The following is a 24,991-nucleotide window of genomic DNA, read 5'->3' as shown; positions in this document are numbered from 1 at the left end:
ATGGCACTGCTGCTTTCAGCTGCGTGGTTGTCTCCCACTCAAAACATTTCTGTTCTTGCAGGTGTGTATTTTTTTTTGGCTCTTTTTGGAGAACATTCAAAATGACTCAGAATGCTGGTGTCCTATAAAACAACACGTACTGTGGGCAAACGGAACAAATTTAGAAAGCAGCCTTCTCACATGGACTCTGGAGCCTCCAGTTACTTTGTGGCTCTGCTGTGTGTGGCCTGCTGTACCATGGTAAAGGTGGTGCTGGGTACTTTCCGTGTCCCAAAGTAAAATTGAAGCCCAAATGAAATTTAAATTGTCCTGATTATGTTTCAAGATGCTCTGCATCTTTTAAAATTCTTTTAACATTCAAAAAGCCAATGGGTGTGGAGTTTGTCTTGCCTGTGATTGTATTGGGAATTGAGAAGCACTTAGAAGGAGGGGCAGCTGCACAGTGTCTACATTTATTATCTATAGATGGATGATATGAGATCTTTTTTTTGTTTGCCAACTTAGAATTTATCCACCACCCATGTTGAAAGGAATTCGCTTCTGTAAATTCCTTAAGTCATCTCATTTGCTTTACCTGTGAGTATTGATATTCATGTAGCTCAAGCTAAATTTGTCTGAAATGTCATTATTTCAAGGAAAGAGAAAAGATTCAAGTTCCTGTGTTTGGCAGGTGGAAAACAAGGATTTTGTAATTGTCCTTAGAAGTTAAAAGATCAAGTGCTTATTTGTCCTTATTTCTATGAAAATTGCCCAGAAGTCATGCCTCATATTTAGCATAGTCTATTTCAGTGCTAAATAGAACAGCATTTTCAACTTAAAGGAGAATAAGCCCTGCATTTTACAAAGAAATCTCAGTGATCAATACTTCAGTTGTTACCATTGTTATTTTTTTCTCAATGTACTCAATGTTGAAACAGTACCTGAAAATAAGTGTTCTGTTTCACCTTTGCATCTCCTAAATTTAGATTCTGTATTGTCTGGTGTGGAGTTAAGATGACAGATGTCAAGCAATGTTCAATCTCAGATTTCAGAGGACTTGACAAATACTGGTTAAAAAAAAAAAGTATACCTGTTTCTTTTCTGAACCTGATTTTTGAGCCATGAAAGCTGGAGGTTTATAGACACTTGCAGTATGAGGTATTAAAATGCAGAACGAAAAGAATGCAATTCAATGGATTTTAGGCCATTTTCTTCTAGTGTGTTTAAAGGCTGGGAGTTGCATGAGCATACTTTTTTGGGAAAGGAATGCGTTTCAGCAAAATGAAGGTGTGAAAACAGTTGTTCCACCTTTTTGTTACGTGTTTGCTTGGAGTTTTTGAAGCTCAGCCATTTACATGGTTGCAGTTAGATGCTGTTCTTCTTATGTGGGCAGCAGCAGTGCAGCTTTCAACGTTGCAGTGATTAATGTGCTACCCACCACTTTTACCCTGATGTATAAATTAGCATGCTAAATTTTACTTAACATCTCTTTGATGGCAATTGCAAGCTGTCCTTTCCGACTGCTGTCCCCCATCTGCTACTTTGTTTTCAGCTCTTTACTCTTCATTCTTATTCTATCTCATGATCCCTAAGGTCGCACTGCGTTCAGCTGTTGCTCACTGTTTCTTTGCTTTCTTTTTTATTTTGCCCAGCTCTGTGCTTGGCAGGTTGAGCTTCTGAAGGGTGAAGGCTAAGTCATGGGATGTGTCAGGAGTTTGGGGTAATGGCTTTCCCCTCCTTTTGAGTTAGGGTTGGAAGTGTAAGACAAGCTGATGCTTAGTCGCCTGCCTTGGTAAGTAGATTCAACCTGCCTTTTTCAGTATCTAAAAGGAGAGTGCCAACTTGGAAAGCAAGAGAAGCAAGTGGAGAGCAAGTGGAGAGTGGGTGTTACGGAGGTGGGGAGTAGGCGTGAGCCTGGTGTCATCTCTGCGGGCTTCTGTTGGTTGTACTGTCCTCCAGCTGCCAGGATTTGTGTCTCTGCTGCAGATGGGAGTTGTCACATGTGCGTCCCATACCATAGTGTGTGGGGCTGCGGGGCTGCAGGCAGTCCTGGGCACGGGGTCTCTTGTGTTGCGCAGCAGCTGCTGAGCTCAGCTCTTTTTCGCTCTGTTAAGAGATGGGATTTGAGAGGTGTGTGTATGGTTATCTGACTGTAAGAAGTGAGTGTTTTGCAGTGACCTTCATAGGCCATAGGCTTTTGGTCATCACTTTCCCACAGCAAGTTTCTTTTCTTTTGCACGTTCATAGAGTTATTTCTTAACTTCTGAAGTGGTGATACAGTCAAATTGTGCTGAGTAACTCTGAAGGAGATTTTTTTTTTCCTTCAGTTGGGCAGTGCTTACCTGTATATTGAATCCTTTGGCTTGGGGCAGTGCCTCTGACTAAGAAGGTGATGTATGCCTTCAGAAATAGTCAAAGCAAGTATTTGCGTTCGTATTGATTTGAGAAGTGCTCCCTTCAGGGAGATCCCGACACAAAGCTGGAGATGCAGTGAGTGAGGAGAGGCTGCCCACTTACAGCTCTCCCCCTGACCAGCAGTTGGAAAAGAATTAATGTATATTTAAAAAGAAAAACAGTGAAATTTTATGTTATCTGTTGGTTATTTCTCCATTTATTACATTACTTTGTCAATGTACTTGCGATCAGTTTTTTCACTTTACACTTCCAGGCAGACACAAACCCCTTCCTGTTGCTTGAGTTGAGATTTGTTGTTTTAGGTATGGACTTTGTTGTGATTCATTTTACTGTGTTTAACAAGTGGAAGAAACCCTTGTATTTAGAGAGCAATAGCTGTATTTAGTGGTGTCTTTGGCTGTGAAATGCTGTCTTTAGAGGAGAAGATGGTTAACCTTCTTGTGGGATTTTTTTCCTTTGGGCTTGCTCCAGTGGATGATCTGAAATACAAATCCAGTTTGAAGTTCCTTTTTTTGTATCAGTGCTTTGCTTTTCATTGTCCTTGGTGCTCTGTGCTCAGGTATTTTCTGTCCTAGTGAAACTGGGAGCTTCCTCTCTACCTTTGGGGAAGGTACAGAAGAAGAATTCTGCCATCAGTTTTTATTTCTGCCTGTAGACATTTAAATATTGCAGCACAGTTGTTTTTGAAGTGATTCAATATTAAAATATTTGTTTGCCAACTTCAGGCTTATTTTTAGGTATTTAAATGCAGGACACTTTCAGCTTGAGTATTTTATTTCTTAACTGCCCTGGTTAGAAATGCCATAGAAAGAAAAAGTTAGGTGTGTAAGAGCAGTGAAAAAGGAATGTTTCCTTAAATATCTTAAAAACATTGCCTGTTCTGGAGTGGATTTAGGAAGGTGCCGGGGTTCAGGCAGCTTCATTGTTAATTGTCTCTAGTGGGAGATGAATATTCTGCATCAGAAGGGAATTATTTTATTTCATTGGAAACAGCAGAGATCTATCCATTAAGACATTCACACAAGTAAAGCATTATTTATATTTTGTAGCCAATGTACACACATTTAAGGTTGTAGGGTAAAGCTGATGAGTTTGCTCTTGCATTGTTGTTGCCCTCCAGATGCTTTGTGCATCCCTCAGCATTCCCTTCTTTCTCACTGTGGAAGACAGAGTTCTCCTGAAACTTTCAGCCTGTAGCCCTAATTTGGAGTTCAGAGCTTTTGAAGAAAAGATTCCATTTGTGTTACAGAAGCCTACTTTGGTGTCCGTTCTGGACAATTTTTGAGGAATGAATAAATGAATTTAGGAGTCCAGTCCATTTTGCAAGTTAGCCAAGACATGGAGCTTCGATGCAGTAGGTGATTGCTTTGAGCTCCCACGGCTTGCTGTGCTCACCTGGGCCAGTAGCTCACATGTCCAGCCAGGAAATGCTCAGCAAACATTTGAAGTACCTGGTAGGTTTGGGACTCTTATGTTTCCACTTCCTTGTTTATTAATGAATTCTGTTTGCTTTGCTTACTGGGATGCTGAGAACACAAATCTGAATGTGGAGCGGTTGGTTTTGCTAATGTTTGCCTGTCCTTGTGGTTTTTACACAGCCACTGCCACTGTTCTTCGGGAAGGGCTGTGTTAGGTGTGCTTTTAAGTGCAGGAAATAATTAGTACTTAATTTTTATTGAGTGCTGTGTGTATGACACACTATGAACAATCCATCCCACCCCACAAAAAAATAGAGTTATGAAATACTGTGAAGGATTCGAAGTCTTGTGTTTGAATGGAAATGACCTTGTATCTTTGTGCCATTTAGGAGGAAAAGGCTTCACTCCTGCATCGCACTCAAGAAGAAAGGCGAAAACGAGAGGTAAAGTAACTATAAGTGTTTACATGCATGCTGGATTTGTCTTTGATACAGTAACCTTTGCAGTCCAGTGCTTTATTCTGTTGTGGACCTGCTTAGTTCAGGAATGCTTTCTTTCAGTTGGCAAATCTTGTGCGGTCTTCCAGTATACTGGAAGCAACAAAATCAGCTGCTTTTTTGGTCCTTCCCAGAAGTGATTTTCATTTCAAAAGAAGATAATTAAGTATGCACTGGGTGGAAAGGGAATTTTTTCTTTTATTTTGATGCTCATTTGATCTCATTTGATCATTTGTTGAGAAAATACCAGCATTTGGTTAGTAAATTCTTCCATTTCTTTGCTTTGTGGGCTGATCTTGGCAAGCCATTTTCTACTCCTTTTTCTGCTGTGGCTTCCAGAATGACCTTCAGCAAACCTCTTCCCCAGTTTGAGTCTCAGTTCTGAAAGTTGCAGTCGAAACAGTGATACTTGAATGCATTGTAAAGCTCTTTGGAACCAGCTGATGACTGAGAGAGTGAGAAGCAGTTGTGAGGCTGATATCTGAGTTTTGAGGAAATCTTATTAATCGTGTTGATGTATCTTACTGCCTTTTGGGAATTTGAGCTGGAACAAAGCGGAAAAGAGGGAATACATGTGGGAAGGAAAAAGTTCAGTTCTGAAGCACAGTGTCTTGGTGAATGTGTTTCTTCCAGCCTGAGCTGTTTTGTGGTTCTGTGGTATGTGGCAAAATGAGATCCATTTAGTAGCATGGTGTGAGTGAATGTATCAATTTTGACGTTGTTTTGTTGTCTGATATGAGGAGGATAAAAAAACATGGGCTTGAAGATGGTTTTAAAAATGCTACTGTCCAGTTTTCATGCAAATCAAGGGAAAACAGAGCTGTTTGCCCCTTTGAGCATGTGTTGAGTCTTGCTGGATTAAATGCAGTTTTTTGATGGCTCATGCCTTTCTGAGGATAGTTACTGCTTTTTTTTCTCTCTAGACTAGCTATGAGATTGCTAGCATTCCACTGATTACTTAATGTTGTGTTAGCAATCAAGTTTGCAATCACTGGAGTTCTTGTCAACATAGGCAAAGACTTGCTTGTGCTTAAAAAACATTCTGCCAAATATCAGAATAACCCATTCAGACACATATTTATGAATATAATAGTAGTATCAAGTAGTTCCTAGTTGGTGCAGTCATATTTCTGTGTGTACACACAGACATGCACATCACAGGAGATCACAGGTCTTGGTTCTTCACAAAACGAGTGAACTGTTCTGGTATAGGAGTGATTAGTATTATTTTTTTAAAAGAATGACTCCTCTGAGATCAAGACCAGTAATGTCTTTGAAAAGTGCCTGTAGCTGAACCTTAGCAGTGACCTTAGGCTTAACACCCTTGTAGTTATGGGTCACTAATTGACTTTAGGTGTGCTGGGATAAAAACAATATCTAGAAAGAGAAGATATCCACTTTTCAATCAAGCATTATATTATGATTATGAAGAGAGAATGCCTGTCTGTAATTGGAACTCTGCTGCTTGTTCCCATACTTTGTACTCTTGCTGTTGAGTATCTTTTTCTCTGCAGTACCTTTTGGAATAGAAAGCTTTCATTTTGGCCCGGGCTCAGGGATTAATCAGAGGATTTCAAGGACAGGTTTATTCAGAGGAGTTGTTTAAGTATTTTCTTCTTTCTTTCATCTCCTAACAAACTGTATGGGTGTTGTTGGAAAGTGATTTACAGTAGCCACTTCCCTTCGGTATTTCTGTGATGGGATGTGCTGAGTACTTTCTCCATAGTACTGGAAGCAAGCTGGCTTTCAGTTACCCAGAAAGTGAGCTGTTTCACAGGCATGGTTATAACTGCTCATTCCGGTTGGTGACGAAGGCTTCATAAAATGACTCTGACTTGCTGTAGTTTCCCTGTAGAGCTGTTAGACTTGGAGCATTGCCTTCATTTCTCTTCAGATTTGTCCAAATAAACATTGTGTGTTTTGTTTTGTTTTTATTCTCTTCTTGTTGTTCCCTCTCCTTGCTAATCTAAACTGTGCTGGATTCTTAATACAGATTTGTCACTTGTATAGAAGGCAGTGGGTCTTCAATGTCAGCTGATCTGTGCAGAAAGAGGAATACTGTCACTGAGTTCGAGTTCTTCAGCTTTGTAGCATTAGAGCTGTCAAATAAAATGTCAGTGTGTTTATGTTGATTTCTGTGGTATTATGTACTTCCTCAGTATTAAGAATTCTTTTGCTATAACCTAGTGATAATTGCACACTTAGAGCAATAAAAAGCTTTCTTCTGATTTTGTGTGTATTGGATGCAGAACTTCACATACTTTTTTCTTAATGATAGTGCTTAATTTGAATTAAAGAAACTTTCTTTCGAATACAAATTTATCAGATAAAATTGTAGAAATTAGCATTGGCTCCACAGTGTTTATTTCTATTAATTTATTTTTCCTTCATTTTACAGGAAGAAAGGCGAAGGCTGAAAAATGCAATAATAATACAATCATTTGTAAGGGGTTATAGAGACAGAAATCATCAGGTAAGTACTGGTTTGTTGAGAAAGAGGTAAAGCAGTCTTGGTGGAAAATCAATTTGCTGTTTAAAAAAAAAAAAAATTAAGAAATCTTGACATTTGGATATTTGGTGTGCTGATGAAGTGTAAGTTCTTATTGTTCCTCGACATCTGCTGAGCCTCAGTTATTTAGTAGATTAATGCTTATTCAGCAAAGCACCTTTGTGACAGCTGTCTTGAGTGGGATGATGTAACTTTCTTGACTTGACACTTACATGCTTGCAGCTTTCACATATCAGCAGAACTTCTGTGGTGTGTGTGACTAAGGTAGTCATCTGAGTCAAAAGGATATTCTTTTTAAGCTGCTCTTGGCTTGATTGTTCTGGGAAAGAGTTCTGTCTGTTTACCTTTGCTAACACTGATTGAGTAAATTAGTTGAAAATGCTTGGTGTGATAATTTTGACTTGAGAAGCAGCAAATGTGTTGCTGTATGTACCTTTTGAGTTACAGGGAGCAGATACGGCCTTAGATTTTTGTGTATGTATTCTCTTAATGAATGAGTGCATGTAATTACTTTGCTACCAGTTGGGATGGGAAACAAATGAGATTCTAAAAATGCCACATCCCTGTATAAATTCATAACCATTATCAGTACTCTAATTTGTATCTTCCTTTATTTTAAGTACTCTACCCAGAGAAGTGAATTTGATCGCTGTGCTAATTTGGCCCAAGCTGGAGGAACCTTTTCTACAGCTAATGGAGCTAATTTGATTCTTCTAGTTCGTCAGCTACTCTTTTTCTATAAACAGAATGAGGATTCTAAGCGTTTGGTGAGTATTGTATATATTTTGATCTGTTCCATTGAAATATTCTTTTGCTTGGAAGGTTTAGGAAGGGATGCAGAAATGGATTTGATTACTTCAAGAAGTTCATTTTGCTGACCTGCACTCTTTTGTTCTCTGTTTAGATGAAATAACTTAAAATTGGATTTTGTGTGTGTGTGTAATCTATGAAATAAAAAATCCTTTGTCTGTGATTCACAGTAATTTATTAAAAAAAAAAAAAAAAAAGTTTTTAAGTAATAATTTCCTACTAGCTTTCTGGTAATTCTGAAGTTATTTTTATTAACAAATGTGTTGAGAAAGTTATTTGTAAATATATTTCTGTTAATTTTGGAAGTTAATAATCATGTTTTACATAGTTCAGTGAATATTTTTTTCCTTAGCTGATATGGTTGTCTTATGTTTTTTAACTGTTCCAAAGGAGATGTTGCATACATTTAAGATCAATTTTATGCAAGACCTGTGATGATAAAAAAACATGGATATATGTTACGTACAGCTGCTCTTCACGTGCTTGAGACAACAGAACTGAGATGTCTTAAATAGTAAACTTGTGTGTATGTTTTCCAGATATGGCTGTGTCAGAATTTAATTAAACAGAGTTCTCAGTTTGTTAAGCAATTGGATGGTCCAGACCGACTTACTTGCTTATTCCAAATAAAAAGACTGTTGGGGTTGTGTTGCAGGTAAATTCTTTTTTCTGTACACCACTGCCTAAAATGCGTTCCGAAATTGCATTGGACACTTGCTTGTTTCTTTGTGCAGCAAATGGAGAGAACTGTTTATGATCACTATAAATATAGGCTATGATAAATGACATTTTTTCATGCTTAAGAAAAATGAAATGGTCTCAATTCCGTTGACTTCTAAGTTCATACGCAATACATGCTTCAGGAATGTACTCCCTAAGGATGGACTTAAGTGTATTTGCATGTAGCAAGGTCATTACAAGTATTTGCTGGAATCAGAAGGTTTTCTTGAACAAATAGCAATCAAAAAGTGTCCAGTGAGTTTGACTATTTTTCCAAGGATATGCTTTGGATGTTCTATTTTAATACTGATTGAAAACGCCCTTCCTTTGCTTTGGACATAAGGCATGTTGAGCGGTTATTTTACTGTCTGCAACAGTAGACTCATTATCAGTACTGACCCTTTCACGTTCATTTTGGAGAACCAGTGGAAGGTAAATCTATGAAACTACTGGAGTAACTGTCATCTAAAACCAAATTTTGGAAACGTTATAATGGTTGCTTTTATTAACAGTACTCTCTAGAGTTTTGAGGAATCTTGTTTCCTTTTAATGTTGTAAATGATTGCATTCAAATCACTGAATCTTGCTATACTGTATGGGTTGTTTTCTGAGCTACTTACAGTTTGGTGCAGAAACCCAGAAAGCGAGAGGTGAGATGTGTAATGAGGTGGAGTGTTCCTCTTATGTAAGCTCAGCTTCATGAAAAGTTGTAGGTTTTGACATTACATCTTAAAAACTAAACAAAACAAAACTTTAGGGGAGAAAAAAAAAAAAAAAGCATGATAGCAGCTATGTCTGCCAGTAAGTGCTTGTCGAAGTATCTTTAATCTATTTAGTGAAATGCCTTAGCTGTGTTATCGCTTTTGCTGTTAATATCCTGTCTTTCTGGATGGCAATGAAAGAAAGGGCACTGTAGGGGCAGCTCTGCCTGCCTGTGTCTCATTGTAACAAATAGTTTAATTTTGAGTGGGCTCTGAATTGTCACAGTTTCAGTTGTTACTCCTAGTTGTTCCATGAGAAATTTGCTAAAAGGTTGGGGATGGGTGTCTTTTTAATACTTAAGTCTGTAATCAGAGACGTTCTGGGAAATGTCATATGTTTAACTAAAACGTTATTTGTTCCCAGCCCATTCTGTAAAACCAGGAGTTATTATTATAATGGTGCCAACAAAAATATGTTAATTACTGAGAACACTTGGAAGAATACATTTAGAAGTTATTTTAAAATTAATTAGGAGAGTTGTTGTAGTTTTGGTTGTACATTGATGTGCGTGTGTTTGTGATGAAATAAGAGAAATCTCTTGATAAATTATTTTTGTTTCATTTCATTTGTAGGCTATTGCAAAACTGCCATGATGACAGTCTGAATGTTGCACTTCCTATGAGAATGCTTGAGGTATTTTCATCTGAGAATACGTATTTACCTGTTTTACAAGATGTCAGCTATGTAACATCACTAATTGAACAAATTTTGCACTACATGATTCAGAAAGGTGAGTAGCTAGGAACTAGAAGTTCTCAACAATACTCAAGAACTGAACAAAATGCATAATACCTGAAGGCCGTGTTGTTTCATCATGTTTTACCTTTACTGCAGACACAAATTAAGTGCTACATATGTAACCCATACATGAAACAGATATTTTGCTTGCAACGAGGTCGCTGCTTGAGAAATTACTATGTAAATTCCTCAGATATTCTGTTCATAAATTCAGTATTCTCCCAAGTTATATATACAGGCTTTCACCACAGGGTTTGAGAGTAGCTGGATATAGTTCTCTATAACTGCTAGTGATCGTTATTGTTGTAAATTGGTATTAATTTTTCTTCTTGCTAGCACTGGAAAAAGACACCTTAGCAAAGAGATGGTGACCTAACCTTTATTTGCTTCGTGGCATCATCAACAAAACTGTTTGCTGAGCTGCAATCAGTTACACCTGTGCAAACATACTGAAAGTTAATGAGTTGTGTAGTTATCGCCAAAATTCGTGTTGTCTTGAAGAAACGTTATTGCTCTGAGGATGTGGGAAGAAAATAATTTGCTTTTGTGATACCACTTGAGTTTGCAATGACCGGTAGCTGGGGAAAAATGCCAGAAATGGTATGAAAGCACATCCTGGATCCAGCTTCGTGGATGTAAAATGTGGACTAGCAATTCCAATTGGTTAATCTTTGCAATAATTCTGTACTTGTGAGTTTTAGAGTACATTCTGTAAAACAAGTCTATCTTAGGCTAATAAAGATGTGTGCAGATTACACATTTTGAAGTTACTGTAGGGGAAAAAAGCGAATTTTACTGTAGCACATTTAATTTACTTGACTAAGCATAATTAAGACTATGGAAGTACTTGTGTCTATCTCACTGTTCACTTCATAATTAATGTCTTCAAAGTCACTTTAGTATTTTTTTTTTTTTTTAGTCTAATATTCATTCTGATATATAAAGGTTTACCAGGATGTTAAATTATAAATTTTAGTGAAAAAAATAAAAATTCAGCTTTCTAATCATGATTGAAAGAAGCAGCATGCATGCACAACAGAGTGTGCAGTCTCCTCATTATTTATGATGGTTAAGTTGTAAAGAAGCTGTATTCAGCTTTTATTACGTATTTTGAAATACAGTTCATTCTCCACATGAGTTTTGTCAATCATAGAATGGCCTGGCTTGAAAAGGACCACAGTGATCACCTAATTTCAACCTCCATTCCTTATAGTGGCTTTTGTTTGTCAGAGTTACTGTGACAAAATGTCCCCGACGTAGTCTCTCAATGAGAGAGAAAATGCTATTTATGCATTTGCAGTGGTTCCTGTAGTAGTGGAACTTGTCTTAATTTAGGATTTCATTGAGTAAGCGGAGGTTGGATTAGGAAGAATGAAATCATGTGATTCCATTTGTATTGCAGCGAGACAAAAATAAATTTCTGACAGTGAGACACATTACCCTCTACACACATCTTTGTGGCTCCAATGGTAATACGTTTTACTACTGTCTGAGAGGTTCCTGTTTTGGAACAGTAATTGTGTTCTTCAGTCTGCTGAAGCAAGGTGTTTGTAAACTTGAGACTGGATAGCCTTGCTAGCATAACGTGTAAGATACTGTCATGTTTCTGTGTAGAGGGAGATATTAATTTCTGAATGAGCAAAAAGCAAGCTGTCAAAGAGAAGAGAATGTATTTCATAGGTCATTATTTCAAAAAATATATCAAATTATTCACTTTATTAGCAGGGTTGGTTGGTCTTTGGAAGTCAAACTGACTGTGAATGCAGTTTTTTATCTGAATTTATAAAGTGATGCTTCCAAAGATAAAGCTGATATCTGCTGTTGGTTATGTGAATATAATTTGTACTATTGCAATATAGATTCCTAGATAAAGCTTCTTGCAGTTAATTACAGTTTTGTTGAAGTTATAATTGTAAAGTAAGTACATGTTGTTTTATAAAGAAAAGCAAAAAAGTAATAATGAATTTAAATAATGATTTTACTTATTTGCAGGCTACTACAAGTCGCTTTATTTGTTAATTAATAGTAAGCTTCCATCAAGTATTGAGTATTCCGATGTTTCTCGAGTCCCTCTTGCAAAAATACTTCTGGAGAATGTTCTGAAACCATTGCACTTTACATGCAGCTCCTGTCCAGAAGGTGCAAGGTAAATAAAAATAGTATTAGATACTTGTGTACTTATTTATTATTGTCAGAGCTTCACAGTTTGTTGTTGTTTAACATCCAACTGTTTTTTCAGTGCAGTTCAATTTATATGCAGTAGTAAGGATTTATGAAGGAGCATCGGTGTGGAAAAACTTAGTTGAGCATAAAGATGTAGCCAAAGTCAGATGAAAAGAACTCTGCATTTAAGAATTTTGTGGCAGGTTTATGAGAGGGGAAATAACTAAGTCATAGCTTGCAAGGAGAATGAGTCAGGTATGTGGAAAGACAGAAAAAAAAAAATGACACAGGCTCTGCTGCATGTGGTAGTGTTTTGTGTTACAGCAAAAAGAAAAAAAAGCACAAATCAGAATTTTTTAGTTCATTTTTTATTTCACGATTAAATGTAACTTCAGAACAGTTTTCCATGAGTTTACTTTAAGTGTAAAGGGTAATGTTACAATTAAGATGATAAGGGAAAAGACATTGTGTGAGCATTACATTTTTGAAAAAATCTGAGAAATGCAGTGTACTGGCACAGCATTAATGAAGTGTCACTTTGCTGTCTTCTTGGTGAATGTGTTCAAACTTGCAAAAGTTGATCTGTCATTCCACGGATGTACTTGTGAGAAGCGTCACCTGTATTTTCCATCAAGACATTTTTTCTTCATTTTAGACAACAGATTTTTGCAGCCTTCACAGAGGAGTTTGTGGCAGCACCTTTCACAGATCAGATATTCCATTTCATCATTCCAGCGCTGGCTGATGTGCAGATCGTTTTCCCTTATGAATTCTTTCTGAATGCACTATTATTAGCAGAAAATGGATGTTCAAGAAAAAGTGATCAAGCTCCATGGCTTTTTTACTTCGTGCTAACAGTTGGAGAAACGTATTTGGGTGAGAAAGCTATATGACCTGTTCATTGCTTTTTCATATTTGAGTTAGTATTTCATGTGTTTCCATAACCTAGTTTGTTGCCTAGCAGTTAGTGGATACGAGTATTAAAGATCTGTGTTTTTTAGCCATTTTTCCACTTTTAGGAAGAAAATGCACTTAATTGGGAGGGTTTGGCATAATGTGTGTTGTTTTTTTTTTGGTTTTTTTTTTTGTTAGATATTTCCACTAAAATATAGTGAAGAACTGCCTGGCTAAAGATCTTTTATTTCAATGTATTTGGTGTAGGATCCCTTTCAGAAGAAGGACTGCTTGTATATTTGAGGGTACTCCAGGCTTTTCTCTCTCAGCTGCCTGTATCTAGTGCTGGTACAAATTGTCAAGATGCAAACAGTGATTCTGAAGATGAGGATGAAGAGATCAGTAAAATGACAACTACACCAGTAAGCATTATAGAATTTCTTTAAATGAGTTTGATGTACAGTATTGGCAAATACAGGCAAAACTGTGATCACCCTAAGTCCAGTATTTTTCTAGATACTCATAGCAGGAGCCATGTTTACTTTTTATGAGTAGATGGCTGCTTACTGCAAACAAATAGAACTGATTGTTTAAAAAAAAAAAAAAAAGCACAAATAAAGCTCTTAGTATAATAGCATAGTTCAGGTAGTGTGATTTCTGGATAACAGAGCTTTCTTCCTTTAACAAAAACAAAATTGAACTTCTCTGCTTTAATTTTACAGAGATCAGTGTTCTCCTCATTTCTTAAGGTCATGGTGACACTAGGATATACTGAAACATGCTAATCTGATCTTTCAACATTGCATTTTTTTTTCCTCATTGTACTTGAATGTAGAATATGTCAATCTTTACCCTGTTGAATTAGCTCAGTTGTTAATATATACGTTATCTTCAAAGCCTTCAGGGTGGAACACTTAGTTTCTGCAGTAATATATAGAGAGTAGTGTAAAAATGACTTTTCACTAGAGTTTAAGCATGTTGTAAAACTTGACTAATGAATTGAACCCATGGTAATTTTAACCTCCTAACACTCAAGACCAAGGTTTTGAACAGCCGCAGCTGGAGAGATATAAATTCAGTAGTTTCTTAATGACCTTTATATGATCTCTCAAAATACGTACTGCTACTCAGAGGACTAATGCAATGTGCAGCCTTCTCTTGTGCAGTGTGTGAGATTACACCAAACTTCATTAAAGCAAAACAAAGTGGAGCAGGGGGAACCCAAACAGCTGTGTGGGTGATTTTTGTCTCCCACGCTGAGCTGGGATTTTCAGATGTAGTGTGTCACTGTTACTCAAAAATCTTTATCAGTATAGTGTGAATAAGTGCCTTTTTACCCAGTAAATAATATATTGTCCAAAGTACAAAATAATGGCCATTTTTGAACCCCACAAATTTAGAATCAAATATTTAATTTGTGGGCCATGCATGCACTGTAATATATACTGTAAGATCCTATTTGTGCTGTAGTGATGTTTAAGAGGTAATAGATTTAAAAAAAAAAAAAAAAAAAATTAATTTTCACTGTTAATTTACAGTAACTTGTTAATTAGAGAAGATCTTCTCTGAGGAAATCTTATTACATAATATGATTTGTTGCAGTACATTTTTCTAGTGTTTCCTCTGTGCTTTTTTAAAATGTATTCTGTATTTCCAAGCATACCTATCTTGCTTAAAAGGAAAAAAAACAAACAACAAAGGGAATAAATTGGAACCTTTATGCTCCTGTGAGCCAGGGTATTATCTGCTTTCTTGAGGACCAGGTAGAAAGAGGAAATAAATAAAAGAGAATTTTGAGCTCTGCTCTGTTCTGTGCTAACAAAAAGGATTCCTCATTGTGTATTCTTACACTAGCTGTACATGTATTAGGCACCCTGAAGTTTTTTGGTTAGTCCATGGGTGATGAATGTGAAAGTGCCATTTCTAAAAGATTGCACAGGAGGCATCTGTTTCTGGACTTCGTGCCCAGTGCTGACTGATTTAGCTGGGGGAGAGATTAGTATTTGCATATCTTATGCCTGTAAATGATCTTACCTTATTGTATTCAAGTGTTGAAGAGCATTAAAGGGAATCTTTCCTGCTGACTTAAGTGAGAAAATCAATAACCATGATCCAGCACTTGCCTGCCTAGGGTTTTACACTGACTCTTAAGTGTGATGCTTTCAGGAATGCTCCTGGTATATACAGATGTGCTCATGTTGTAATTATCAGACTGGAAATATTTGTTCCAGTAAAATTCTGATGTGTGTGTGTTTTTTTTTTTTTTTTTTTTTTTTTTTTTTAGAAAGGAAATACTTGATCATTAAAAGTAATTCAAAGGAATTTTTTCTTTGATATGTTTATAGGGTGATGGGAGAATATCAGTTCAGTACATTACTGAGGAGTGTCTAAAGAAACTGGATACAAAGCAGCAGACAAACACTCTGTTGAATATGGTTTGGAGAGATTCAGCTAGCGAAGAGGTCTTTACCTTGATGGCATCAATCTGCCACACGCTAATGGTGCAACACCGAATGATGGTGCCAAAAGTCAGGCAAGTATAAATAATAGTGACATTGAACTGTAGTACATCTAAAATTTGTTTAACTGGATAGGCTGTTTGGTTAAATACACTGCTTTTAAATTTTTTTTCTTGAGATCTTTTATGATCAGCTGAAATAAAGAAGAATGTTTATTGCATGGACAATATGGACAAATCGCTGAATCCAGAAGTGTAAGCCCACGCTCTTAGTGAGTTGTATCACTGTGTTGAGGGACTGTGGGGTACAGTTTGTGATCAGAAAATCACCCACAGATAGGTTGGCAGAGATTCTGGGGAAGTAATTTTTTGTCCTCTTTCTGAGAGGCAGCATTTAATGTCATGCTTGCAGAATACTGTCTTATTTTTAAAACTTACAGTGATTTGGATTCCACAGTCTCACTAAGCAGTTGAGTGCAGAAGTTGGTTTGTTCTCTGCCTCCTTTAACGTGCAGCCAGTTATCTCTCTTGCTACAAACTGAAACAATTCCAATCTATTGGGAAAAAAAAAAAATTGTTGTTGGGGAAGGGCTTTGATACCTGAAATGGAAGTAAAATATTAATTCAGTTGTGCAGTATTTTTTCACAACTTTTGCTACAAAATTTAGAACAGGTGTCAGTGGCCAACTTTTTTTAACTGTTTTATCATCAGTCAAAAATCTGCAAGTATTGAAGTAATTATGGTGCAAGTAGTTGTGAATAAGTATGTAGTTGCTAGCAATAAACTAAGTATTTAGGGAATGTTGTAAACATAATCAATTCAAACTGCATTGTAAACAATGATACAGAAAACTAATTTGGTGCTATCTTAGCTCAGTGGTGTTTATAGCTGTTAGAGGAAGTAAGATGTCAGTGAAACTGTGATTGCTCGATTAGGGTAATTAGTTCTTTGTAGACTAATTGCATTAGAGCAGGATGTGAGACCTGAAGATCATAGCAGCAGTTGAATGAATTAGTACCCCCTTTATTGTTGAAAGTAGCACATTGCCTTGGATAGTAATTACTGAGGTTAAATGCATCATTGCTTTGACTTGAGGTTTGCTGCTGAACTGTGGAAAGGACACTTAATGAATAAAGAAATCCTGCACAAACTTAACTGTCTGAGTATGGCATCTATTTCCTCTGAGAAGCCATGTTAGGTCTTTGCAATTATTTGTGATAACAAGGTAGTTAACGTAAACTCAGAAGCTGTGAAGGCTCTAGTCAACATCTTGAAATATGGAAATTGCTTTCCATTACAGCTTTTGTACAGCTCCAAAGTAGTTGAATTTACCAATTTTAGAAAAAACAGTGTTTTTATTGGTAATACTTGTTGAATTATTTTCACAATCGGAATTAATTCATACAGGCATTTGATAAACAGAAGTTGATGTTAACTAATTGTGACTCCCGAGTCAGTCATCACGTTGGGTTTACCAGGCATAATTGCATCAGTAGCTGTCAATCTTTTGTCCTGTTCAGTGCTTTTCAAACCTGGCCTAAGTTTTCAAGCAGGTATTCTAAATGTTCCTCTTTCAGAGTATTTTTGAAAGAATATTTGATGCTTGTTTTAAAGGTAATAAACCTTCTGCAGTTTCAAAATAATGTATTTTCTTCATTAATTTCCACATTGGTTTTGCCTGATTATTATTTTTTTTTAATTGCCTAAATTATTGTATCAAATTCAGTGAGTATTTAGCAAGATGCTTAACCCTTTTGAAGTTAAACTTTAAATGAGTAATATTTACTATAAAATGCTGCTAATTAAGCCATGTAGAAATAGTTCAGATAGCTTAGTTAAGCAAAAGTAATTTATTTGCAATGACTGAGAAAGTTTTAAGCTCTTAGAATACATTGAATTTTTATTTTCTTTTTAAAAACACAGTTGATCAAAGGCTTTAAAAGATAGAAAAGCCTGATAGAAGGACCTTGCTTATTTAGCAGCGTTTACACTTGTAGTAGAATAATGATGATTAGCACGTATAAGTTGTGCAAATTTGTGAAGTGAACTACTAAATAAAAAGCTTGATATCTGAAAATAATTGTTTATGAACTGGAAAAAAAACTATGCTAAGATTGACACAGACTTTGGAAAAGAAGAAACAACAAATGTTCTTTTAAATAGCTTTGAGGATCTTTTCCTTCTTGGGAAAAAAAAAAAAAGATGAGAAATTGAGAGTTTTGCCGTTAAAGCTGATTGCTTTTTCTGCTTGTGGCCCCTCAGTACAGCTGGGTGATGTGACCGGTGGTGGTGATCTGCGCTGCTGGGAATGTTACTGTCACTGCATGAGCTTTGTAGTTTCTCTGGATATGAGAATAGCCCGTAGTGTAGCCTACTTCAGACCAGAAGGAGCAAGCCTTTCAAGCTCCGTTCTGATACTCTGAGACAGTGGTGGATTTTGAGTTGGACTGTCAGTACTTTATTTTCCTCCCCATCTTTAATATTCTGCACATTCAAGCTTATCAGAGAACACCTACTGTGTGATGGTGGTTTTTTTTGTTTTGTTTTGTTTTTTGCTGAAGTGGTCCAGGATTGTAGTAGGTACATTAAATTCTGACTGTATTCTGGAAAGATGTGAGTAAATCCAATTAAAAAGGAGCCCACAACACAAAAAAACCCCACAAGTCAGTATAGCCTTCATTACCATGATGAAGAGATTTGGAAGACTTTTGTTCATTAAAAGCTATACTTCACTGACAAATTCCAATTCTGTAAAATATTTAGGGAGATAACATATTAATTTAATTTAATTAATAAATTTAAAGAATACCACAAAGGTTGTCAATACAGTTCAATACCAAACAGCCACTGGTACATCAGTGGTTATCAGCGGTCTGGTTGGTGGTAATTGCTGGTTTGACTGAACTGTTCTGTACATTGACACTGTTTTATTTACATAATGCTGCTCATCTTACCCTGTGGGTGAGAATTGATTGGAAAACTGACTTGGGGTGTAATAGGAACAGTCTGTACCCTTGTATGTGCTGAATGAAGATGCTCGGGCTGTATGTAAGGCTATTGCAGCACTTCATTAGGGAATGTTCCTGTGTTTTTTCTGAAACCAGAATCACTGTATGTGAAGCTTTTGCATTTTGACACTTCATCTGCTGTTTTTTTTTTTTTTTTTTTTTTGTGTGTGTCCAGTACAAAGAGACAGAAGCACCAAGCAGCTTGCAGAGTGACGCAGTGCGTGGCAAGGCTGCTTTGCTGCTTTGCTGCTTTCCCTTCCCTGTGCCACCTTGCAGCTGTGCAGTGCCAGCCCCCTGCCTGGCTGCAGTGACCTTTATCAGATGCATGAGCTCCTCTCGTCCTGTTGTATTCTCTTCATTAACTTAAATGGTCTCAGTGGGAAACTGGGCCCAATTTATGGCCTAGACTGAAAATCTTGCCTTTAACTAATTAACTTGTAGTGGTGCCTCAGCTAAATTAAGCTTAATGGGTCATTTAATCTGTCCCATTGCGCAGGAGGAATTTGACGCTTTTTTTTAAACCAGAGGTGCCCAAAAATACCTTTCTGGCAAGTAGACATAAATCACGTGGCCTTTGTGAACAATTAGATGCCTACAGAGAGAAACAAGGTTCTGAGTAAATGGCCATCGTGTTAGTACTTTGGCGAGCGGATAATTTAATTTAGCACGTGTAAAACAGATATTTCACAGAAAGTCGTGGAGTGAATTAACTCTGTCATAACCTGAGCTGACAGTCTTCATTTTGCAGCTTGAGAGGAGCTCATCGTTTCTGTTAGTTGAAAAATGGTTATTCTTCCAAACTATAGTGATAAATCTGAGTATTAAAGCTTGTGAGAAAAATCTATTAGTGAATCCATTATATAAAACCACATTCAATGATCTCATAATAGGGAATTGGTAATATATAGTAAGATTTCTCAAGAAAATTCAGTACAAGGAGATGGGAGGGGATAAAAAAATCAGAATTTAAGTTTTAGCTGTTTCATTTGTTTTTTGAATGGTACAGATTATTGAAAATTAATTCCTGAGAGTGTTGAAGAGAAATGTTTTATGATCTTTTTTATCTCAAGTGGTCGTGTGTGGTTTTGAGACTGTGTGGACAGTCAAGCTTTATATGAACTTTAACTCATCTACAGACTTTGCAGACTAAAGATTCTTTATCTTCAAGTTCTGTAAACTGTAGAATCACGGGATCACCAAGGTTGGAAAAGACCTCTAAGATCATCCAGTCCAACCATCCATCCATCACCAATATTTCCCATTAAACCATCTCTAATTTTCTGCAATTTCTCTTCCGTTGTTATTTTATGTTGTGTCAATCTCATGCAGTTTTATTTGGAAATGCTGATGTGTAGCACATGCACGTTTACTTCTTATCTGACCAAAGTCAGTGGAGTAAGTAGATTTTTGACCTATCTAAATTCTATGTATTCGTACTCTTTAAATTGTAAAACTTGAGCGTTTTTTTTCTAGATTTTCTCATTTTGAAGTAAAAAAAAATATTGAAGCTATTTAAAAATGACTTTTTATTTATTTTTTTAAGCACGGCTGATTTCTCCAGCCTTTGCAAAGACGTGACTCCTCGGGGGCATCCTTGCATTTTTATTGTTTGTTTTCCTAAAATTATTTCCCTTGACTTTGAAAGCAAAATGCTGTGCTTAGAGCAGGAAGGTAGGGGGTGGCTCTTGGTGACGCACCTTCAGCAATGAGTAATACTTCTTTTTAACAGACTGATGAATTCAGTCCTATATGTTTAGTTATGTATTTATTTTCTGGTAACTGTGAGAGCATTAGAATTGATGAATTCTTCAGTTTCATATTTAATAAGTTTTATATTGACAAAAGAAGCTGTATGATAGCATCTTCTACCAGCTGTACATGGTGTGTTTAACCTGATTTTCAGGAAAGGGAATCACGAAAGTTGAATACTTGCAGTGTTTCTGGAATTGGGCCATAAAATGTGGCAGCTGCAACACTTGGCTGCCTGGATCGCCAATACGGAATAAAAATGGGTAAAACTCAGACAAAGGTTATTATAATAAGCTCTTAAGGTTTGTCCTTTTTTCCCTTAATTATTGCTGAATGTTGCTAGAATGAAAAAATGAATTACATTATTACAGGTTCAGTGTCCATAATGTTTGTTCATTTCTGCTAAACCTATTAGATAATTTCCAGAGATGATTGTCAAATTAACAAGTTTTTACTTGGAAGCCCTCTGAGACTTCATGGCACTCTGCCAAATTGCTTTTTCCTTTCCATAGGAGGCTGAAAACTGAAGGTCAGTAGAGAGATTTCTCATCTAAGCAACCAAGACATCTGAGCTATCATTCAGTTATTTAAATGTTAAAATATATATCCTTATTTTCCTAAACTATCTTGATATAATAAACCCTTCCTTACATAATGTGTAACTTCTATCCAATTGTCCAAATAATGTGAATCTAGAAGAAAATAAAATTCCCACAGATCAAAGTCAGGTTAATTTAAAAATAATAAGAAAAAAAAATCTGTATACTTGCAATAGTTTAGTTTTACAGTTAAAGCATACGTTTGACTACCTTCAGCTCCAGCAGTTTAAAATTTGACTCAAGTTCAGTAGTGTTCATCATGACACAACTGTGTTGTGAGGCTTCCAACTCCTTTTATAATATTGCATATATTACAAGGATTTAAAATCTGCACTTCTTGTAACAAAGGGGATGATACAGCAGCAAAAATGCATTGCAGACTTTCTTCCTTGTCTTTCATTTCTTCTTCTTCTTTGTGTCCCTGTTTTGTGCCAGACTCGCGATCCATTTGTGGTACACCCACCCTTGGATGGGTGCGTGGCAAGTGAGAGCCTGAAGAAGAGACTTGGGTGCATGAGAGAAGGCTGTGCTTTAGAGAGGCAGCAGTAAAAGAGCCCATGGGGCTTAAGCAGCCAGCAAGCGAGGAGCCAGTGGCATGTGGCACTGTGCAGTATTTGCGTGGGGGTGTGCTAGGGATTTCGTTTTCCTGTCTTGAAATGAATTGTTGCTTAGAAGCTTTTCAAATGTTCTTATGTGTTTACTGAATATTTTACTTTTTTCCTTAATTAAATGTGTGCCTCCTTTCGTTTTGCCATCTGGTGAATTTTAATTTATCCATGTGGTCTGTAATAAATATTGGTTTCCCAGACAGCCCTTCTTGTCTGTCCTCCCTGCTCCATTTCCCAGCTTCCTACGTCCTGTGTGTACAGTCATGAGAAATTTCAGTGCTCTGAGACTGTTGACATCTAAGAGGCAATGTGGACCTGAGTGTCTGTTTTACCATCTTTACTAATAGTGATCAGGATAGTTTGGAGAGTAGCTAACTGAATATAGTTCTTCAATATCAGTAAAATGATAGCTTAGTCAAGTCCTGATTTGTTTTGTTTTTACTTCTAGAATGTGTGAATTGTTTTAAATCATGTTTGTTACCAGTCTTTTTTTTTTTCCTGCAGAGGAAAGGAATAGACTACTTTTAGTATCAGAAGCTCTCTTTTTCACTTCTGTAAAAAGTTTATCAATCCAAATTATGCCTGAATTGGTATTGGGAGGTCAGTCCTGTGTGTAGCTAATTGTAGACATAATTATTTTACATGGGTAGAACTACTGTTGCTACTAGTATAAACTTTAAGGTATTAGAATCTACTTGCAGAGAAAAAATTCTGTTTATTAATGTCAGATGAATCACAGAAGTGACCTTTCTATGTGTTTATGTGATTCATTACATTAAATTTTAAAAATTTTCAGAAAAATAACAAGCATGTTGTACGTATTTAATGTGTGTTTAATTTTGTGGAATACTCCAAACTTGGGTCTGTATTGCGTGGTTTGTTGCTGAGTTAATGGGAACTGTATTAGATACAAGGATTTATATGCTTGTATTAGAACTTTGGAGCTCTCATCAGAGGTGATTACAGTAAAAATCCCATCTTGAAAAAGAATACTTGAATTGTTTACGTTTGAGGAATGCTTGGCAGTAAAGTTCTGTACGAAACATTGTGTTTTGTAAATATGCTGTATTGGCAGACGTGATTTATTTAAACTTCCTCTTTCAGGCTCCTTTACAGTTTAGCCTTTAATGCCAGATTCCTGAGGCATCTTTGGTATTTGATATCTTCAATGACTACACGAATGATTACAGGGTATGTATTTCCACTATCTCGGAAGCTGAGTTTCTTTTAGAGCAGAGTGTATCTAGTTAAAAAGAGAACAAGGCAGGTTGTGGCATGGCAGTGCTTATGGACAGTGATTGAAAACAGAACTGTAAGATTTGCTTTGTTCCTACTTCACTGACATTAGTGGTACTATGATTTCATAAAACTTGGGAATTCAACAGTTGTAAGAAAAAAAGATGGTAAATATTTATTAAAATAAGACAAGTGTCTTGTGTAGATTTTAGTGCTTACTAGTGCTAATGTAATAAATACTAAAGTTTCCAGTACTTCCTCCCAGGTATGTTGGTTTTATCTCAAACTCTGACTAGTCCAGAAACTGACGGTGCCAGAAGTGCATTCCCTAGGAACTGAGGCATTGAACCTGCAGATTTTCTGTGTGCAAAGATGCATATTACTTAACCTGTTTTTGCTTTGTTTTGGTTCTGAACTAGAAAGCACCTGCAGTCTGTGCTGACACCAGAGTTTGGTGTGTTTGAGACATTGAGAAAATTTAGTGACAAGAATTTTGAACAAGTTTATTCGACAAGGGCGTACATAGTTATTAAACTGAGAAAGCAGTCCCTATTTTGTTACAGGAAATGATATTTAATATTTTTACTGGAATACTAAAGTTAATATTTTTTTTCAAGTATTTAATTAACATTGTCTTAATTTTGAATATTGTATTTGCAGGTCTATGGTACCACTTCTTCAAGTGATTTCAAGAGGTTCCCCAATGTCTTTAGAAGACTCTAGTCGAATTATCCCTCTCTTCTACCTATTTAGTTCTTTGTTTAGTCATTCACTTATTTCTATTCATGATAATGAATTCTTCGGTGATCCTATTGAAGGTGAGAGTTTGAATGGTAATTGATAACAGAGCTTTATAAAGTAGGTTTGTATAAGGCTGCTTAAAATGTTGAACTGTCAGACTTAGAGGACTAAATCCATACAATTCAGTTGCTTCTGGGTGATCCTTTGTTAAGAAGCGGGAATATTAACCGCCTTCTACTTTTCATAAAAGAATGGAGATTCACCACGTGCTTCTAATATGGCAATTCTAGAACAAATGTCTGCTGCCATATCAATTTGTTGGGAACTGTTCAGCGTCTGGAATTTACAGCTTTAGGATTCCCTGGGCAATGATTTGCCGACATCTGTGGGGAAGGTTTTGCTTGGGCTGACTTGCTGATGGTCCCCTGAGCAATCAGCTGTCATCTGGTTCTTTCATGATGATTGCATTTAGGGAAAAAAAAAAAAAGATGGTCTGCACCATGGGAACCATAGCTTTACAGGGTCTATTATGCAAGTTTTTAATCATGGTAATTTGCAATGAACTGTTGAAGAGAATGAAGGTCTGGACTGAATCTGTAGACTAATTCAAACTTTTAATGTAGTTGCTGAAGAAAATAAGAGGATATTGTAATTGTGTCTGTAAACAGTTATGAGGTCATTGCTTTTTAAATATGTTCTCATTCTCTTTTTGTGTGATGTTTTTGACTGATATCAGATTGGATGTGAATACTAGAGTTCCAATGAAGTCAGTGTTTTTTTAATAGCAAAAAAGAAAACGTTGAAAAAAACTTAAACTTGTGGTTTGTTTAGTTGTAGGTCAGAGACAATCATCAATGATGCCTTTTACACTAGAAGAGCTTGTAATATTATCACGCTGCCTTCGAGATGCGTGCTTAGGAATCATAAAGTTGGCTTATCCAGAAACAAAACCAGAGGTTCGTGAGGAATATATTGCAGCATTTAGAAGTGTTGGAGTAACAAAAAATACGGAGATGCAGCAGTGTATACAGACTGAACAAAAAAGGTGGATTCAGTTATTCAAGGTAAGTTGTGTCAGTTGTCTGAGTAAATGAGACTGGGTACATTTTATTTTTGCTAGTTCTATTTTTTTTTTTTTTTTATACAGTTTTCAGGAATGTGGAGTCAGGAAGATTGATTTTTGGGCTGTATGCTGAACTTTGAGTAATTAAATTCAGATATACTATTTTTCACAAGTCTTAATTTTCTTCCTTACCATGTTTGTAAAACAAAAAAGAAAGCTTCTGTATAGAATAGACATTTTGTCTTGAAATCTTGTTCAGCAGGATCCTTAATATGTGATTATAACATTACATGGGTGTGCAGTTCTAACAGGATTGTGTGGTGACTCGGGTACTTCAGTATTGGAGGCTTCACTACATGGGTGCTAGGCTTCACCTCCAGGTGCTAGGCTGGGTTTGTTGGTGTTTTACCACAATGTGATGGTGTTACTCCTTTTGGGTTTGCTGGAATACTAACGAGATGGTGAATTTGGCTTAGCAAATCTAAACTAAATGTACATCATTTCTGGCTAGCGACCAATATGTTTCTGTTAGTTTTATTCATGTCATTCTAAGGCTTAAAAGAAGCTCAAAATGTTGGCAGGGGAAAAACCTAATATAACCATTGCTGAAAAAAATGGAGTGC

At 36.5% G+C, this 24,991-nt stretch overlaps 1 protein-coding gene across 1 annotated transcript in view; it reads left to right on the top strand.

Annotated features, from left to right (window-relative positions):
- The window catches only part of UBE3C (ubiquitin protein ligase E3C), a 66,204-nt gene that overhangs the window by 3,990 nt on the left and 37,223 nt on the right, over window positions 1–24,991 (top strand). Inside the window, exons 2-13 of the mRNA XM_042816793.1 lie at window positions 4,202–4,255; window positions 6,708–6,782; window positions 7,439–7,585; window positions 8,168–8,283; window positions 9,683–9,840; window positions 11,841–11,994; window positions 12,667–12,887; window positions 13,173–13,327; window positions 15,251–15,438; window positions 22,433–22,519; window positions 23,225–23,382; window positions 24,137–24,369. Of these exons, the coding sequence (XP_042672727.1) occupies window positions 4,202–4,255; window positions 6,708–6,782; window positions 7,439–7,585; window positions 8,168–8,283; window positions 9,683–9,840; window positions 11,841–11,994; window positions 12,667–12,887; window positions 13,173–13,327; window positions 15,251–15,438; window positions 22,433–22,519; window positions 23,225–23,382; window positions 24,137–24,369 (1,746 nt within the window). The remainder of the gene's footprint in view (window positions 1–4,201; window positions 4,256–6,707; window positions 6,783–7,438; window positions 7,586–8,167; window positions 8,284–9,682; window positions 9,841–11,840; window positions 11,995–12,666; window positions 12,888–13,172; window positions 13,328–15,250; window positions 15,439–22,432; window positions 22,520–23,224; window positions 23,383–24,136; window positions 24,370–24,991) is intronic.

The sequence above is a fragment of the Centrocercus urophasianus genome, unplaced genomic scaffold, assembly GCF_019232065.1.
Source record: "Centrocercus urophasianus isolate 14NV4802_14NV808 unplaced genomic scaffold, USGS_Curo_1.0 seq_16, whole genome shotgun sequence".
Classification (NCBI taxonomy): domain Eukaryota; kingdom Metazoa; phylum Chordata; class Aves; order Galliformes; family Phasianidae; genus Centrocercus; species Centrocercus urophasianus.
Note: the sequence above shows the minus strand (reverse complement) of the source record. Positions and strands in the feature narration are given on the sequence as shown.